The following is a 17,223-nucleotide window of genomic DNA, read 5'->3' as shown; positions in this document are numbered from 1 at the left end:
AAAAAAATCGGATATGAGTCAGATGGGTCAAAAAAATCGGATTTGGGTCGGATTTGCCTGCAGTGTGAACGTAGCCATGGTCTTTGTTTGACTGAAGCAACCCGTGGATGGTGGGTCCATGAAGCTGTCTGTGTCAGCACAACAGCAGCCCATCTTTTAGAAACCAGCAAGTAGGGGTGGGAATCTTTTACTCTCTCACGATTCGATTCGATTTAATTCAGATTTTTGGGGCCATGATTCGATTCAAAATCAGTTTTTCATTAAAAACTGATAATGTGAGCTCATTTGTCGTGTTCCCAAAATGCTTCATCTTCATTTTGCAAACCTTGCACACAGTGTAGCTCATCAAACTCTGACTCATTCAGTAAAAACTAAAATGAGCCCAAATCTTTGCATTCAGTGAAGACGGGGCCAGTTGAATCTGTCTTTCCTCCAGTTTTAAAGTTTCCTCTTTGTTTTGGTGCTTTCTGTGCATGCATACTGTATGTTCCAGAACCAGCCATGTAGTTACAACATGGAGGCTGACAGTCGCTGGATTTGCTTTATTTTATTTATTTATTTAATCAATTTTGGGTCATCTTAAATCAATTCTGAATCTTTGTAAAGGAGAATCACGGTTCTGATGTAAATCAATTTTTAAATGTATTTTTCTGGTAAACTACCGCCAACAAGTAACGTGTCTGGCTGCGCACCAACCTTGCTACAAGGCTGTTGTTGTTGTTGTTGTTGTTGTTGTTGTTGTTGTTGTTGTTGTTGTTTTACCTCATTTGGAGGCACACAGATGGGGGTGTCTCTTCTCTCAGCCCCCACTACCTGCTGTTTGTCTTCTGAATGAGCTGAGGCAGTCAGAGAACATGCATCAGTAACAACAAGGGGTCGTTTTCTGAAATGTTTGTTCCAGCCCTACCAACTGAGTCACTGTGCTCATCTATATGTATATGTTTTTAAGATTATTTAGTTGTAATTTTAGGCTGCAGCTTCACTGTATTAATACTTTTGGTGAGGAGGATGAGATTTATGCATCCAGTGGTGTTTCCATGGAAAGACACTGTTGGACAGTCCAAACAGTGTGTTTTCAAATTGTTTGTTTTAGGTTTAGACTTGTAGGTGTTACCATTCTGAAAGAGAGTTTGGAAAATTTTGGTTTCCTTTTAAAGAGTGCAGGTAGTTTTCCTGTGAACCCTAAAAGTTAAAAAAAAACTAGTTTCACTCTGATAACCTGTTTCCCCTTGAATTTAGCAGTAGTTTCAGATAATTAGTGTCGGCTGCTTTTTTAATTATTAGTGAGTGGAGGTGCAGCAGAGCAAAGGTCACCTTTCTTGTAAGGAGGAAAGAATCCTGACCATTTCTCTCTTGTGTGTTAGTAGAGAAGAAAAACTTGCCTTTTTTGTATGTTTTCCATTTATTTTATTATCTTAGAGGTGAGAGCAAGAGTTTATAAAGTGATCTTGGAGAGTTTCTGTTTTTTCTGTGTGTAATTTATTTTTTGTTTATTTTCAGGTTTGGGATCCTGGAGCGCTGTAAGGAGCTGGTGGAAGCAGGATATGATGTCAGGCAGCCAGACAAAGAGAACGTCACTCTTCTTCACTGGGCAGCCATCAACAACCGCTCAGAGCTGGTCAAGTAAGGGTAGCCCTTTTAGGGCCCTAAAAAAGGTTTTATTTTTTTTCCCAAAATCTGATTATACCATTTTTTTATTTTTATAAATTCCACTTTTTCCATTTCCCCCCCTGAATTCCACATATTCATTGTAACCATATTCATAAACCTAAAAAGTGTGGAATTATAAAGTGACTGAACAATAAGTTCACAAATAAATAGCTACACAAATAAAAAATGAGTGGCTAATATTTCACTTTCACTAATTACAACAAATAGCTGGGGTTCAGTAGAACATGAAATTCTTTTTGCAAGCTGTTTAAAAGTTTTTCACCAAGAAAAACATTCATGTTTAAAACATTAATAAAGTTATCCTTTTGTAAGTTAAAAAGTTTTAGAATTGAATTTCACATTAAATATGTCATAAAGAAACCTAAAACCTACAAAACGGCAACAATTTGCGAACACTTGCTTTTTGAATAGGATCGAAGCTGATTTATTTTGCTATGGATTGAACCTCTTCTTTTATTTATGTAACTTATTGAACCGCTTTAATAAAATAATTTATAAAACTAGTGCAAGGCAAACCAACAAATACAAATTTGTGTAGCTGCAATGATCTTTGTTTTCCAAAATAGCATTAATGTTGTACAAACCAAGAAGAAAGAAAATACAAAAAGTGCAGATTTTGTACAATTAATATTAAAATCTTTTCACCTAAGAGGGCTAAATCATTTTATTACTTTATAATTGGCTAATATGTTGTGCCTGTCTTCCACGTCTAAACTTTTCAATGCATTAACTAATTAAGTTTTGTGGTCATGAAATTTTATAAAATTAAATCTTTCAGAAAGCCAGATGTGCTTCATTATGTGAAACTGGAAAAAAAATACCAAAATTGGCCTTTTATCGTTTTGTTTTTATATTTTCCCCCTCAGGTATTATATGTTCAAAGGGGCAGCCATTGACCAGCTGGGAGGAGACCTCAACTCCACTCCGCTTCACTGGGCCATAAGGTGGGACTGTTTTTAGTTCAAGTGTTGTCTCATGTTGGATTTTAGTTTTTAATATTTCTGATACAGTCACATCAATCAGCTATGGAGATCAAACAACAYGTCATAATATGTCTCTAAATAATAATAAAACATACTTGTGCTGTTCTGACATTTAGCTAGCAGCTCTTAGTTTTGTTTTTCACCTTCTTTTGCAATAAAGTTGCCTCTTTGTTTTGAAACCCATGCTCAGACAAGGCCACCTCCCGATGGTGATCCAGCTGATGAGATATGGAGCAGACCCCTCCATCGCAGACGGCGAGGGTTACCGTGCGCTCCACCTCGCCATCCTCTTCCAGCACATGGCCATCGCAGCTTACCTCCTCGCTAAAGGAGAGGTCAGACTTGATGCAGCTCATCAGTTTTCAATCTGCTGAACTTTGTTGTTCTCATTCTTCTCTTGTTGGGTGCTTGTGTTCAGGAAGTCGATGTGGCGGACTGTAATGGACAGACGCCACTGATGCTGGCAGCCCAGAAGATTATTGGGTATATTTTTATTTTTTACCAGTGTGCTTTTAACTTTACTGGTTTTGAGTAGAGTCTTAAAGAATGGGAGTTTTGTTTTTTTGACATTCTCTTAAAGCTTTAAAAACAAGATTTATTTTAAAATGTGAAGTTTGACTGTCCTATGAAACTCTTAATTATTTTTATAGAGATGTCAGTTTATGACTTCCTGGTTGATTTTGAAGGTTGTTTTTCTGTTTTAGGCCTGAGCCCACAAACTTTCTGATCAAAAATAACGCCTCTGTGAGTGCTGTGGACAAAGTGAACAGGAACACTCCGTTACACTGCGCAGTGCTCGCAGGAAACGTGGATGCTGCCCACATCCTGTTGGAGGCAGGGGCCAGCGTGGACGCTGAAAACATCAACGTGAGTTCCACGAGATTTCTGAAAAATAAGCGTTGTGGCTTAAAGTCCATCTTAACTTGAGTTTTTGTGTTTCAGCTGAGCTTTAATCAGAGCTCAAGTGTGACAGCGGGGCGAACTTTTCATTTCTTTTCCACACCGTGTGAAAAGTGTTTAAATAAAGGAGAATTTTAAGTTGTGAACAGCTTGTTTGTGGTCGTGTTTCGCCCTCAGGGTCACACACCGATCGACCTGGCTCACCAGGTGCACAGCCCGCTGCTCGTCCACATGCTCAACCACATCAAACAGGAGAGGATTCGCTCCAGTTCCCGCTGTCTGCGCTTTGTCAACAGATACAAGGTACAGTTCAGACAGACAGAAGGAAAATGACACATTTTAAAGGTGACTARTAATGTGAAAGAATGATTTCTTCTACATTGGCTGTTTTTCTAGGTTTTTATGCAGTTTTTGTTCTGCACTATCATCTACGGTTGTGTTATAACGATAGTCGACATGAACTCAGAGTCCTGGTTACTCAAAGGCATCCTGCTGGCCTGTGTAATAGGTGGGATCAATTTAGCTTCAAGGTGAGAACTTGTTTCTCTTTAGCTCTCCTTTTGATAGATTTAAATAGAAATGCACTCAGTATTCATGTGTTGGTTCTTTTATTTAAACAAACATTGTTTGTATGAAACAGGATCTTCCCGACCGCAGACTTTCATTCTTTCCTGCCACCTTCAGCTCTCATGGCCTCCATCTTCTGGATAATCTTCACCTGGTTTCTCTGGTTTCTGCCAGATATCCTTTTTTTTCTTCTTTTTTGGAGAAAGGGGTCACATCGAAAAATTTCTAATACAAAATTTTTCATTATTTTTGGATAAATCCGTCTGTTTATAATTGCTAAAGTTTGAACAATATTTCAAAGCTTAGTTTATCAGAATCAGTTGAGGATTGGATCAGAATATTTAAAATGGACCAAAGCTCAGTGCAGCTACAAGACAAGCCTGTAGCTTTAATAATAAAGAAATTAATAATAATAAAAAATATTGCTAATATATTTTGTTAAAAACAAAAAAAATCTTATTTTTAGCCGCAAAGAAAGAAAATTTCTCATATCTTTTTAATAAATGGTTATTTAGTCCTGGGTGTAAATTTAGTCTAAACTTACACTTCCCTCTTAACACCAAGTCCAATTTTTTTATTTTCTATTTAACTTAAACTGGGTTTGACTTTAAACGCTCAATTAAAATTTTTATTTCAGTATTTATTTCCAGATAATTTCTGAACTTTTGCACAACTTGGAAAATAGCATTGATTGTTAACAAAACACCAAATCTTGACTCCAGCAAACATATAGGGACAAATTGAATTTAAATATAGTAATATTATTTAGCAGCAAATTATTGACATGTAATAACATTTTCAAGTCTGCAACCCACTGACCTGACCTAAGTTTAGCTGGGTTTTTAGTTGTTTTTGTGTGTTTTTCTTTTTTCAGTTTCACTGCAGCTAGTTTCAGATAATTGGCCTCCTGCTCAGTTTTCTGTACGTCAGATAAATTGCAGCTCAGTTAGGATTAAAAAGAACATTCTAAAACTCCTTTTCTCTTCGGATGAACTGCTTGGTGGTGTGTGTTTGGTKGGCAACAACAAAAATCACCTGTTACATGTTTTAATACACTTTTAAAAAAGTGTTTTTGTTTTAAAGGTGATATGTAGGATTTTCCARATGTAGATGTTAATACTTGTGTTTATTGAAATACTGCTCTCTTTCTCTAAACTTTAAACTCAAGCATTTTAGTGACACAAAAAGAAAGAATAGTTTTTTTGTTGTAGTTGTAACAGATGTGATTATTTAGAACCGTATAGAAGGATCTGAGTTTGTTGAAACATCTGTCAGAAATAGAAGAAGTCATTGTTTTAACTGATTAGATTAGATTTTAGATTTTATTTTGGTAAATTTACACTAAAAGAGGAAGAAAACAATATGAAACAATTTTATAAATACAAATCAAAATTTACCAAAAACAGAGTAGGCTGTGTAGCCAAGGCTTATACTTGCCTACCCTATTCAATGACTCTCAGTATACTGTACCTATATGTACACACACCTTAAATATACATGTGTATACATATACATACATATATACACATACATACATTACATGTATACATGGTTACAAAATACAAATATAAATCTACATAAAGGTATAATCTTTTTTATAATTTTACATTTTAAGGCTCTTTTAAAGTTCACCAAAAAAGCACAATTTGAGCTCATCATTCAACTCGTTCCATAATTTCATACCAAAAACTGAAACACATCTAGATTTTACTTTACTTTTCTCTTTAGCTTGTTCAAAAATGAACAAACCTCGTAAATTATATTCACTCTCTCTTAACTTAAATAATTTTTGAATTCCAGAAGGAAGATTTTATTCAATGCTTTATACATTATTTCTAGTATTTTTATATTCACAATGTCCTGAAATTTTTAAGTGTTACTTTGAATGAAAAGTTTATTAGTTGGTTCACAATATCCCACTTTATTAATAAGCCTAATAGCTTTTTTTTGTAACTTAACTAATATGTCAGTAGCTGTTTTAAATGCATTTCCCCGTATTTCTGAGCAATATGACAAATGAGGCATAATCAAGGAGGAGTATAAAACATACTAACCTTTTACATTTATAAAGTTTTTTTAATTTTAAACAGTATTCCAATTGTTTTGGATATTTTATTTCTAATATATTCAATGTGAGGCTTCCAACTAAGTTTGTTGTCCAGAATTATACCTAAAAATTTTGTTAAACTCTTTCGATTTCATCTCCATTTATGTGTAACTTTACATGACTGTGTATCTGATTACCAGAAAATATCATGAAATTGGTTTTATTTCCGCTTGTTGTAATCAAACCACGTTTTCAACCCAACTAGTTTCTTCTTCTATTTGTATCAGTTCGTCCATATCCTTTCCAGACAAGAAAAGGTTTGTGTCACCAACAAACACTGTAAATTTGAAAATKTTGGATGCTGTAAAAATATGATTTAAATTATAAATAATTTAGGCCCCAGAACTGACCCTTGAGGAAGACCACATTTAATAGATTTTGTTAACTGAGAGAAAATGTGATAAGAAATTCGTCTTTGTGTTTTGTAGCCTTAACTAAAAGTTAATATTTTGTGAAATGGGTTATTATTTAGTGTTTTTGATGAACTGAAAACTTCTTAACTGAACCCTCCTACATCTACCCAGCGCCACAGTTCAGGTGCTGTTCACTCTGAACGCCACCGCTCTCCTCTACTACTACCTGCGCACATGCAGGACAGACCCAGGTTTCATCAGAGTCACAGAAGAGAAGAAGAAAATGGTGGGGAAGCTGTAAAAAATCTGAGATCTAGGAGATTATTTCTCCCATGTTCTGAGAGATGAGCTCTGATTGGGTTTTGTGCTTTCAGAACGTGGTGCTGTTGGCCGAGGCCGGCTGTTTGGATCCCAGAATATTTTGCACATCCTGTATGGTGGGTCAATCCTCACAAGCTCTTTTTTACCACCCTGAGCCTTTAACCCAAACATCAACAACCTGCTTTACTTAATACCTCTTTATTATTTGCAGATAAGGAAACCATTAAGAGCCACTCACTGCTTCAACTGTGACGCCTGTGTGGCAAAGCAGGACCACCACTCCGTCTGGACCAACACCTGCATCGGTACGAGGGATAAGTTACTGACTTACATGATAATATCATGTGACTTTGTCAAATCAATGTTTATATTCAGAGGATTTCTAAACTTAAAGTTTATTTTGTCAATGAAAATGTCCAGTTTGAATTTTGACTTTAAGGGGACATATGTGCAAAATTCACTTTTTTAACTGTTAAATACACTTTGTTGTTTCCTTAGATTCTCTAGGAGTTGCATTTAGTCTCTCCGGGTGCTACAAATATATCTTAATGTTCTGTTTGGGTYATATTTTTTAACCTGTTTAGTATTTTRTATTTTGTATGGCGTTTTCTGAATTGTAACGCCAAGTCCTTTATGACAGAACTTCTAAAGAAGGTCTGGACTTACCAACTACAGCTTGGTGGTCTTCATTCTCCTCTGGTTCTGGGTCAGATTCTGACTCCCAACATGTAAGGCTGGATAGACAAGTCTTTGGGGTGTGAAGTGCCTTGTTTGGACTTAAAGAGACAACCTCAAAACGAGCTGAACTGAGACCAAAACATTGCAGTTCCACTTTATGAAGACCCCAACTGAATGATTTAAAAGCATGAAATGTCTCCTTTTAATTTTTATGGTTAATGTTAGTTTATTTATAACTAAATTTTAAAAAGTTTTACTTTGGGTAAAGGTGCGTCAAAGTTTGTAGTGTTCAAAATATTCTGTACTACTTCTTAGTGGACCAGCTGCATTTTTGTTGTTAGACAATTTCTCTCACATGATTGTTCATAAATTACAGAMATTAAATTGGGGATGCACCAAAATGAAAATTTTAGCCAATATCGATATCCGATAAATTTATTGGTGTTATGGCTGATAACCGATATTTACCGATACTACACAAACACACAAATTTTATTATACATATACACACAAACACACAAATTATTTATATACGTACATATACGTACAAACACACTTGTCTTTTTTCGATACCGTAAATAAACAACCAGACCTCTGACATGGCTCTACTTCAGTTATTCCTGGCTGTGCAGCAKCAGTATCACTATCATGATCAAACAGATACTACTCAACCAATGATCTCTCCTCCCAAAACAGAAACACAAAGATAAAAAGTGGGAAATCAATATTAGGTGTTAGTATCAAACCAGTTTTATTTTTCGGACCAATACTGACATTCTAAAAAATGACCAATGTTAATGCTGATATATTGTGCATTCCTACATTAAATACAAATTGTATAAAGTTGAAATAAAGTTTTATTTTAGTCCAGATTTAAAATATTAGAAATATAAATTGGTCATTTTTCAATCAGATGATATTTGTTTTTAAAGAAATCAAAACTGGGCAACTTTTTAGTTCAGAAAATATCAGCAAATCCTGACCTGAGTTTCACTCAAAGATTCAACAGTCAGCAGGAGAACTGTTGTTTCTAAATGGTGAGTTTCTGCATCCAGAAATATAAACAAAACTAATGTAAAGTTTTTTTTTTCTCTGAAACTCCACTGAGTCCTTCTCAGATGGACAGAAAGACTGCAGGCATGCTTTGCTTTGATCAGATGAGTCAACGTTTCTGCTCTCTTTAAAACAAAAAATCAAATACATTGGACGAGCGAGGCTCTTATCAGAGACAAGTGCAGTCAGATGTGTCCTACTGAAAACATGTGGCACAACTTGACTGAGCAGCAGCTGAATGGTTTTATTCAGCAAAAAAATTATTTAATACTTCATTTTAGTAACTTTTTTTCGTATTAAGACCCACAGAGATGCTAGAATGCAGCAGGATTTTTTTACTTGTGAAAATACACAAAAGTTCAATGACAGAACAGCTGAAAACTCATATCTGTTCACATATCATCATATTGTTCGTCTTCCAGGTGCAAGGAACCATTACTACTTTGTCCTCTTCCTGTTCTCCCTGATGCTGTTTGGCTCCTGGATGATTTACGGTTGTTTTATGTGTGAGTGATGGAAAAAAACAAAACCTCAGATTCTCCACAGTTTTTTAAAATGAGCACAGATTCTATGTTGTTGTTGTTGTTGTTTTTTGTGTGTGTGTGTGTGTGTGTGTTTTATTTTTTTTAAATTTTTTTTATTTTTTGCAGACTGGTCCATTCACTGCACATTTCATTATGAGGATCAGGGTCTGTGGGGGGTCATCACAGTCCTGGTCACCTGCTCCCCCTGGTTGCTCAGCATCTTCGTGCTGTCATTTTATCACACCTGCTGGTCCAGTTTGGTCCTGCTGGTGCAGCTCTACCAGGTGACGGATCGCGTGTTGTTTGGTTTCTGTGTCTGAAAAATCAACTGAAACTGGAGTTTTCTAAAACCGCAGAGACTTTCTAGATATTTATAGAGATTAAGAAGGTCTGACACTACAGTTATAATAGAAATAYAGTTATAAAATCAGTAACAGAAATATTTATGTTTTATTATGGGTAGTTTTTTAGGAGGTTGGGGGAGAAAATAACCGTTTAGGTTGCAAGTTCAGAGATGAGTCAAACCTGTCAAGTCAGTTCGTCTGGTTTTCTTATCTGCTGCATTTCAGCATTTTAGAGACATTTGTTCTGAGTGAAACATTTCTTTATTTTTATGTCTTTGTTGGAGCAGATTGCTTTCCTGGGAATAACAACAGCAGAGCGAACAACTCTGRTCTTCCAGCAGAAGAAGCTAAGACAACCCGTATCTATGAGACAGAATCCCTTCAAGTGAGTCATATAGCATCTGTTGTTTTTTATTAAAAGTACCAACTAATAATCATAGGCTGAAGCTAAAATAACAAATGCAGTTTTAGTGGTCTGAAAACCTGCTAATAAAGCTGCTAAACTGGCAACACTGTGGCTGATTCACAATCTGCTTCCTCTCTCATGCCTGTTACGCAATGTGAGTGATTAATTTAGTTACGCAATGAAGCTGTCAAATTATCATCAATTATAGGTGTTGTGGAGTTCTTTGTACAGTGGGCATGTTCACCTGGTCAGATTTTAATTAATAATTAAATCAAATAATAATTAATAATTAAATTCATTAATTAATTTAATTTTGATATTTCTTTAGACCCATCAGAGGCACAATTTTTACTTTAAACAAACTAGACAGGCCTACTAGCCAATCAGAAATCAGGTGAGGATGGGACTAAGATATCTGTGTAAAAAAAACAGTCCAGGGTATCAGCCCTGGCTTTGAACATTGAGACTTTTTTTAAGAGAACAGTGATCCACTTTAGTCTTGAGCCAACTCAGACTAGCCATTAGCTCATCAATACAGTCAGAGTTAAACTCAGTTTCTCTAAACTTGGAACACTGAAAACTCCATCTACAGCAGGTAAGATAGTGTTTAGAAATTTAAACAATCTGAACTACTGCTTTAATACACAACATACCTGAATCTAAGCACAAAAAGCTCAGCATGCTTTTGTAAGTTAGTAAATCCTGATTGTTGTTTTTGTTCTTTTTGCCTTACATATTCCTGGTTGCAACATTTAAATACTGTTGCCCATGTTTCTCTGTCTGCTCTGTTTACAGTATGGGTGTGGTGCAGAACCTGGTCTCGTTTTTCCACCTGCGCTGCTGCGGCCTCTTCAAACCCACTGTTGTGGACTGGTCCGAGCAGTTCCAGCCCCACCGGGACCAGTACCTGTTTGAACAAATCAACGTGATCTGACCTTCTCCTCCCCAAGCTCTCCCCTCCACCACCCCCCAGCTCAGGGTCAGACTCTGGTTCTGGACCAAAAGCACAGAATGTATTCAATTATTTTTTTCGTCTGGTGGCTTTTTGTAAAAAGAAACCACGGTTCTAAAAGTTGGAGCAACGTAACGATCTTGTGGATATTGTTCCATTCAACTGATCTTTAGAGACTGCTGCTGCCTTACACTTGACCAATTAAAGAGAAAAGAGTCTGAAGTTTTGGTTTGATAAAAGGGACAAGAAGAATCTTTTAAAGGCGTAATTGTTCTGAGCATTTGTTGTTTTTATGAACACATTAAACCTATTTTTTATGTGGTTTGATGGATACAGACTCTTTGTAAACAGTTTGGTTTTTTTGCCTTTTGTAAAAGCTGCATGTGTTTTAATAACAAATGACCACTATACTTCAATAAAGTGACCATGTGCCTGTCTTCTTACCTGCTTCTGTTTAAAATTCACTTTTATTAAGTCATGCTATTTAGTCTGTGAATTAGTCTGAATTATTTGTGAAAATAGAACAGATTTTAGATTTTTTTTTCTTTCTGTTTTTAATCAGAGAGGAATAGTTGCTCAGATTTTTATTGGCTAAATCTCTTCTGGCTCAGCAGGATGGCCCAGGCTCACAATTATTGATTCAAGAATAACAAACTTACCCAGTCTGCCACGTTGCACAGAATTTAAATTGGCTTTTGCCCAGAACAACAAAAATATATTAACTTTTTACAGCTTCTTTTTTAAAGCAGCAGGAGTATAAACTTAGGCACGGTTCAGCAAGTGGCTTTGTATTGAAGTTCATCAAACCTACAAAATGTTTTTCTCACCTGGCTTCAAAAGGCATTTTTCTGCTCATATAGTATTTGTGTTTGTAGTGTTTGCAAGATATCCTGTCAATCGGTAGATGGGTGTTTCATCACTGCACGTACCACTGATTAACTTTTGGTGTCGCCCACTTTTGAGATGATCACCACAACTTGGTGAYATTCACGAAAAGTGGTGAAAACTCACCAAGTTTTACAAAAACAAACAAAACTACGTTTGAGAGTATTTCTCAACTCTGAAGTTCTGATCGGGAAAAATCTGTTTTTGAAACCTTACCAATAACACTACATGAATTTTAATGAATGTCTCAGGAAGTCATCCTAATTCAAGATGGCTGCCACAGCTAAGTGACCTAAAGCAAACTATAATAACTAAAAACCTGGTTAACTTTACAAATACTGAGCTAAAATGTGTTGTCGTTCACAACCCATACGAGTCTTGTCATATATTGTAAGATTTTGCATGAGGTTGTATGGGGTCATTTACAAGGTTTAACCAAAACAGCTAACTGTTAGCATCCCATCATAGGATTGTCTAAAAAGGTAGTGAGTGATATGTATTCCCCCCATAAAACTTTTGTTACCAGTGTCAAAGACCCAGGTTTTGGTTGCATTCCACTTTCTTCCTTCATAAAAACAAACAAAAAAGAAAACATGAAACATTTTGATGTAATAAAGTTATTTTATTTAGGTGCTGCACACTTTTTCTCAAGTTTTAAAGATCACTTTAAAACGTCCTCCGTGATGAACGATAAGGTCTGAACCTCCACTGAAACAGCTGCCATGTGTGGACTCGAGTCATGTTTTTATTCACGTTCCTCCAACATGGCAGCATTTCCCAGCCCAAATCCTTTTGGACCAAAGTTTTTGGCGTAGCACACTATGGAAAAAGATTTATCAGTGACCTGTTACTAAGGGGTATTTCTGTCTGTTTACCTGACAAAGTAAAAGATTCATTCTGGGACACTTTTTCTGAGTTAAGTGTACCTTTACAGTAAAGCTCTCCATCCTTGTCCGTCACTGTGGTCGACTCCAGGCTTTTACCACACAGAGCACAGCGGAAAYAAGTTTTATGCCAGGCCTAAACACACACACACACAATAGAGAGATAGATTATCTAAACCTTCATTTCAAGTGAGTTTTAGACTTCAAAATGTCAAAATACAAAAGTATCATCAAAGTTCCGATTAAGGTTAATTAATAAAAACAGTGATATCAATTCATCAAGTGAAGAAATAAGAAATGAACAATAAAATTTACATAAGTTCTTTTTTACATAAGTAAAAAAAATAATAACATATATACTGTATATATATATATATATACTGTGTATATATATATACACACACACACACACACACACACACACACACTGTCTTGCATGTTTAAGTTATGTATATGCTAGGGACAAGTTGTTACTCATAGGTTATGGATTTGTTCAACTCGTTAGCAATGCGTCCAATGAGAATTCCAGTTGATTTTTTTATCCATCTGCATCGAATAAATTAACATTTCATCATAAAATGTCTAAAACATTACAGTTCATTTCATGGAATTCTGCCCTATAATGTCTGCCTGAACTTTTCACACCATTCTTTMTTTTCCTGTTTAATGTTAGATTATTATAGATTCTTACAAGTATGAAATTCCCCGTTAGTTAATCTGTKGGGGTCAGATTACAGGAAGCTAAAGCTTAAGCAGAGTTCATTTAAAAAAAAATCTGTGCAGGAATGGCAATGAGTTAAAATAGTTCTGACCTTTCCTGCTCCCATCACCTTCTCCGCTGCATAGACCGCTTTGGAACAACGAGGGCATCGGTCAGAACCACCAAACTTCTGGGAGAACTTCCCGGCGTTGGCATTTGAAGCGGTGGGTCGAGGTTTAGAGCTAGAAAAAAGCAAAAACAAYGTCAGTGTATGGATTTAGGAGGTGAGTATTTCAAAATGCTTACAAACATAAAACCTACTCGTGACTATAGAGATTACAATAAGAGTTCAGACGTATTACTAAGTTCTCTGTCAAAAACTGAAGGGTGAATCACTAAAGGCCCATTGCTCTAACAGTTTTATATTGAAATGAATTTTGGAGTGGTAGTAGAGGGTTTCTCTTTTATTAGGTAAACACACCAAGTGGCAGGCAGCCTTTATACTTACTCTAGAGGCTGCAGCCCTGCATCCTGTCCAGGAGGATCAGAACTCAGAGCTCCAGCTCCTTGTCCATATCCGTAGCCTTTTGGTCCATATTTCTTGCCATAACACGACTTGCAGTAAATCTCAGACTCATGTGCCGCAACCGTGGTGCTGTCGAGCCCTTTTCTGCAGCTCACTGTGAAAATAGTAGACCAGAGGAAAAAAAATTCATGATTTCTGGACAGGGGGAAGTCATGTTTCAGGAATGAAAGTTAAATAAAGCTCCCGGCTACAGTAGCTGGGTTTCAGTCAACAGTGGCAGCACACAAAGTCAGATGTCTTGTGTTGCTGTTTGTAGGAGAGCACAGGAGTGTGAAGTGAACGCTGCAGAGAAGACGAACACTTAGCAGGTGGGATGAGTTTATCACAGAGGCCTTTCAGAGCTTCGAACGGAACAAAGAATGAGTCACAGCGACTTCAACGCGCTGAAGAGGGTCTGAATGGGCAGGCTGCTTATCTTGGTTCTTGTGTAGCTGTTATAGTCAGGCTTTTAGAGCTCAACATGGCAGATCTGAGACTGTGCCACCACAGAAAGACAACTGCTGCTCAGCTAGGAGCAGGAGAATAGGAGACATGTTTAAACCTCAGCGAGCAGCTGGCAGATTAGTGTGGATAACACTAAAGTCTTTAAAGAAATCTGCATTGAATCTGCCACACAGCTACTGTTTGAGAGGCAGCACCTTCATGGTTTAAATGGTACAGAAGTGTCTCCCATTGACTCTCCATATAAAATGAGTCTTATTGTTAGAATTTATTCAGCATTCAGTTTAGGCTGTTCCTGCAAACACAAAGGATGACTTTACCAACCTAAAAATAAATCTTCAGGTCTATTATCCATAAGATTCAGATGTAATTGGGCAGATTTTATGATCTGTGTTTTGTTTGGTGATTTTCTTCTTGAGTTTCCCCATCAGTTTAGATCTATTTTTCATTTGTGCTTTTGGTGTTCCCTGTGCCATTTTTCATTTACCTTCAACAAGTCTCAGAGTTTTTTCCCAGTCAGTTTGCCACTTTCACCTGACCTGTCCCCAATCAGCAATCAGCCCAGGTGTCTCCACTTTCCACCTCATCTCATTATGTTTTGCAGTTCATTGTACTTTTTTTCCCCCTCATGACGTCTTGGTCTCTTCTGTGGTCTTATGTGCTTCTCCAGAAGTGCTGTATGTTTTGCTGCCATGTCAGCCCTGTGTTTTTGATTAATAAAGTATTTTAGTTTGACTTCCCCTGTTTTGTCTACACTTGATCATTGCACAGTTTTCTTACACCTAATGTTTTGTTTTAAGTTCGTTTCAAGATCTATCAATGAAATGCTGCTTTTCTTGGACCTTATTTAATTTGTCCTGAGTTCAGTTAARTATCTGAGAGCCAAATGAAGGTTCTCACTTCTGCACTCAGAGTGAATTAGAAAAACTGATTAATTTATTGAGACAAWTGGTTAAGTTGTGTGGAAAAGGTAACAATTGCCATTAAAACATCTAGGTTAGGAGGGAAAATAGCAACAACTTAATCAGAAAAAGACAAGGTTCCTGCAGAAGCAGTTAGTAGAAGCAGGCAGCGGACTGCTCACTGCAGATGAAGCAGGTCTTGTGGAAACTCCTGCTGTTACACTGGATCTCCTCTGCGTGGTACACTGTCTTCTCACACGCCGCACACTTTGTTCCTCCACCCCAGGTCGGCATGGTAGAGACAAAGATTTACTGAGAACACAAAACTGAAGATGTCAATCTTTCTGTCATTTGTTCATTCAACCCTCTGTCAAACACCAGCTTAGTAAACCATAAAAAAAGAAAAAAACGTTTGATCCTAAAAACAACAATCTAAATCTAAAACCAAGCTACAACAACAACAACATTTTTAAGCTTTATTTCTAAAATGTGCTCAAGCACAGGTGTTCCCTAACTTTTTCATGCCAAGGCCCCCCAAGACAGCATTAGCTTCTGACCAATGAAATCCCATAAACAATGTTATAAAATATGTGAAGAATCAAGTTTTAGAATGTTTTTTCTTACTTTTATTCACCATTCAATAATTATTACATTTGTTTGGCATAATAATTTTTTCAGCATGTTTTAAACACTGTATTATCCCTGAAGAAAAGATTTCATCAAGAACAAAACTAAAGAAATCAAACCACAAATCACAGCTCTCGAATAACAATTCAGAATATACTTGCAAAAAATATTTGAAAAAAGAAAAAAGATTCAATTTTATGAAAATGATTTAAAACACCTTTTAGATTTAACTTTTAATCTTCCCTCCAGCTTTCTGAAACCCCCCGCCTTAGCACCCCCCCTTAGAGGCCTGGCAGTTAGAAAAAACGTTGCTCTAGCACAGTCGTTCCCAAAGTTGGAGTCAGGACCCACAGTGGGGTCCTGAAACATCAAGGTGGGGTCCTGAAAATATTTTATGAATTGATTACACTAAAAAATGACAACTAACAACATTTTTTTGCCTTTATTGTTACAAAAGAATAACAGTGTACTTAAAATGGACTAAAATAATGTTGCTATGCTCTTGTTTATTTGATGTGTAAACAATGTATATCAACCAACAATGGCTGGGGGCACAGTTGTCTGCTGCTGGCATTTTGTGGGTCAAAAGCTGAAAAGTTTGGGAACCACTGCAGCAGGTTAAATCATAAATGTGGGAGTGGCTACCAGGGCCAGCCGAGGGGTCAGTGTCAGTTTTATATATATAGCTCATAGCTCAAAAATACCAAGGTTGACCAAACTGCTTTACAAGCTTGTTGGAAACAAACAGGAAAACAATCTGCTTTGTAAAATAATCTAATACATCTCAAAGTGAACACAAAATAAAAGATCATATAAAAAATTACCAACAAGACAATGTGCACAGCCTGGATTAGTTTTTATTTTCACCACTTCATTTAGTTTCCTTTGATCTCTTTAAAACCAGCCCAAAGCTTTCTTTTTCAAGGTTATTCGATTCAATTTTTTAGATTTTTATCATAATTCTTACAAAAGTTTTCAACTGTTTGTTAGTTTCTGTTTATTTTGGACTCATCAGACGTGGTTCTAACCCAGTGGTTCCCAAACTTTTTATCTTCTGACCCACAAACTATCCACGGCAAAAACTTGTGACCCCAAATATTACTGGTCTGAGCACACAAACTTCGTTAATAACCCTAAAAACACAGGCTTTTGGCAATCTAAACAGCTTGTACACAAATGTAAATACTTATTCATACTTATTTTGTGTTTTTGTAATAATTATAGGGAAAATATTACATCAGCAGTTGTTTTATTACCCTTTAAATTGATTTCTGGAGATTATCCAAGGTGCTTCATGACCCATAATTGGGTCCCAAGCCCAACTTTGGGAACCAAAGTG

General features: G+C 36.4%; 2 protein-coding genes across 3 annotated transcripts in view; one reads left to right on the top strand and one right to left on the bottom strand.

The window, feature by feature from the left end:
* Positions 1-11,304, top strand: part of zdhhc13 (zDHHC palmitoyltransferase 13) — a 17,318-nt gene extending 6,014 nt beyond the window's left edge. For both annotated transcript variants that reach the window (XM_014018620.1, XM_014018621.1), the window contains exons 3-17: positions 1,501-1,623; positions 2,538-2,615; positions 2,845-2,989; positions 3,073-3,137; positions 3,359-3,521; positions 3,732-3,857; positions 3,951-4,084; positions 4,195-4,295; positions 6,743-6,867; positions 6,956-7,018; positions 7,114-7,207; positions 9,056-9,139; positions 9,284-9,441; positions 9,789-9,886; positions 10,703-11,304. In XM_014018620.1, coding sequence (XP_013874074.1) covers positions 1,501-1,623; positions 2,538-2,615; positions 2,845-2,989; positions 3,073-3,137; positions 3,359-3,521; positions 3,732-3,857; positions 3,951-4,084; positions 4,195-4,295; positions 6,743-6,867; positions 6,956-7,018; positions 7,114-7,207; positions 9,056-9,139; positions 9,284-9,441; positions 9,789-9,886; positions 10,703-10,841 — 1,696 coding nt within the window. In that variant the 3' untranslated portion in view covers positions 10,842-11,304. The remainder of the gene's footprint in view (positions 1-1,500; positions 1,624-2,537; positions 2,616-2,844; positions 2,990-3,072; positions 3,138-3,358; positions 3,522-3,731; positions 3,858-3,950; positions 4,085-4,194; positions 4,296-6,742; positions 6,868-6,955; positions 7,019-7,113; positions 7,208-9,055; positions 9,140-9,283; positions 9,442-9,788; positions 9,887-10,702) is intronic.
* A 1,041-nt stretch (positions 11,305-12,345) lies between these two features.
* Positions 12,346-17,223, bottom strand: part of csrp3 (cysteine and glycine-rich protein 3 (cardiac LIM protein)) — a 6,262-nt gene continuing 1,384 nt past the window's right edge. The window contains exons 2-6 of the mRNA XM_014018624.1: positions 15,440-15,569; positions 13,837-14,008; positions 13,441-13,570; positions 12,671-12,764; positions 12,346-12,563 (exon numbers count right to left, since the gene is read on the bottom strand). Coding sequence (XP_013874078.1) covers positions 12,490-12,563; positions 12,671-12,764; positions 13,441-13,570; positions 13,837-14,008; positions 15,440-15,551 — 582 coding nt within the window. The 5' untranslated portion in view covers positions 15,552-15,569 and the 3' untranslated portion in view covers positions 12,346-12,489. The remainder of the gene's footprint in view (positions 12,564-12,670; positions 12,765-13,440; positions 13,571-13,836; positions 14,009-15,439; positions 15,570-17,223) is intronic.

The sequence above is a fragment of the Austrofundulus limnaeus genome, unplaced genomic scaffold (assembly GCF_001266775.1).
Source record: "Austrofundulus limnaeus strain Quisiro unplaced genomic scaffold, Austrofundulus_limnaeus-1.0 Scaffold197, whole genome shotgun sequence".
In the NCBI taxonomy this organism is placed as follows: domain Eukaryota; kingdom Metazoa; phylum Chordata; class Actinopteri; order Cyprinodontiformes; family Rivulidae; genus Austrofundulus; species Austrofundulus limnaeus.
This window is presented reverse-complemented; position numbering and strand designations above follow the sequence as displayed.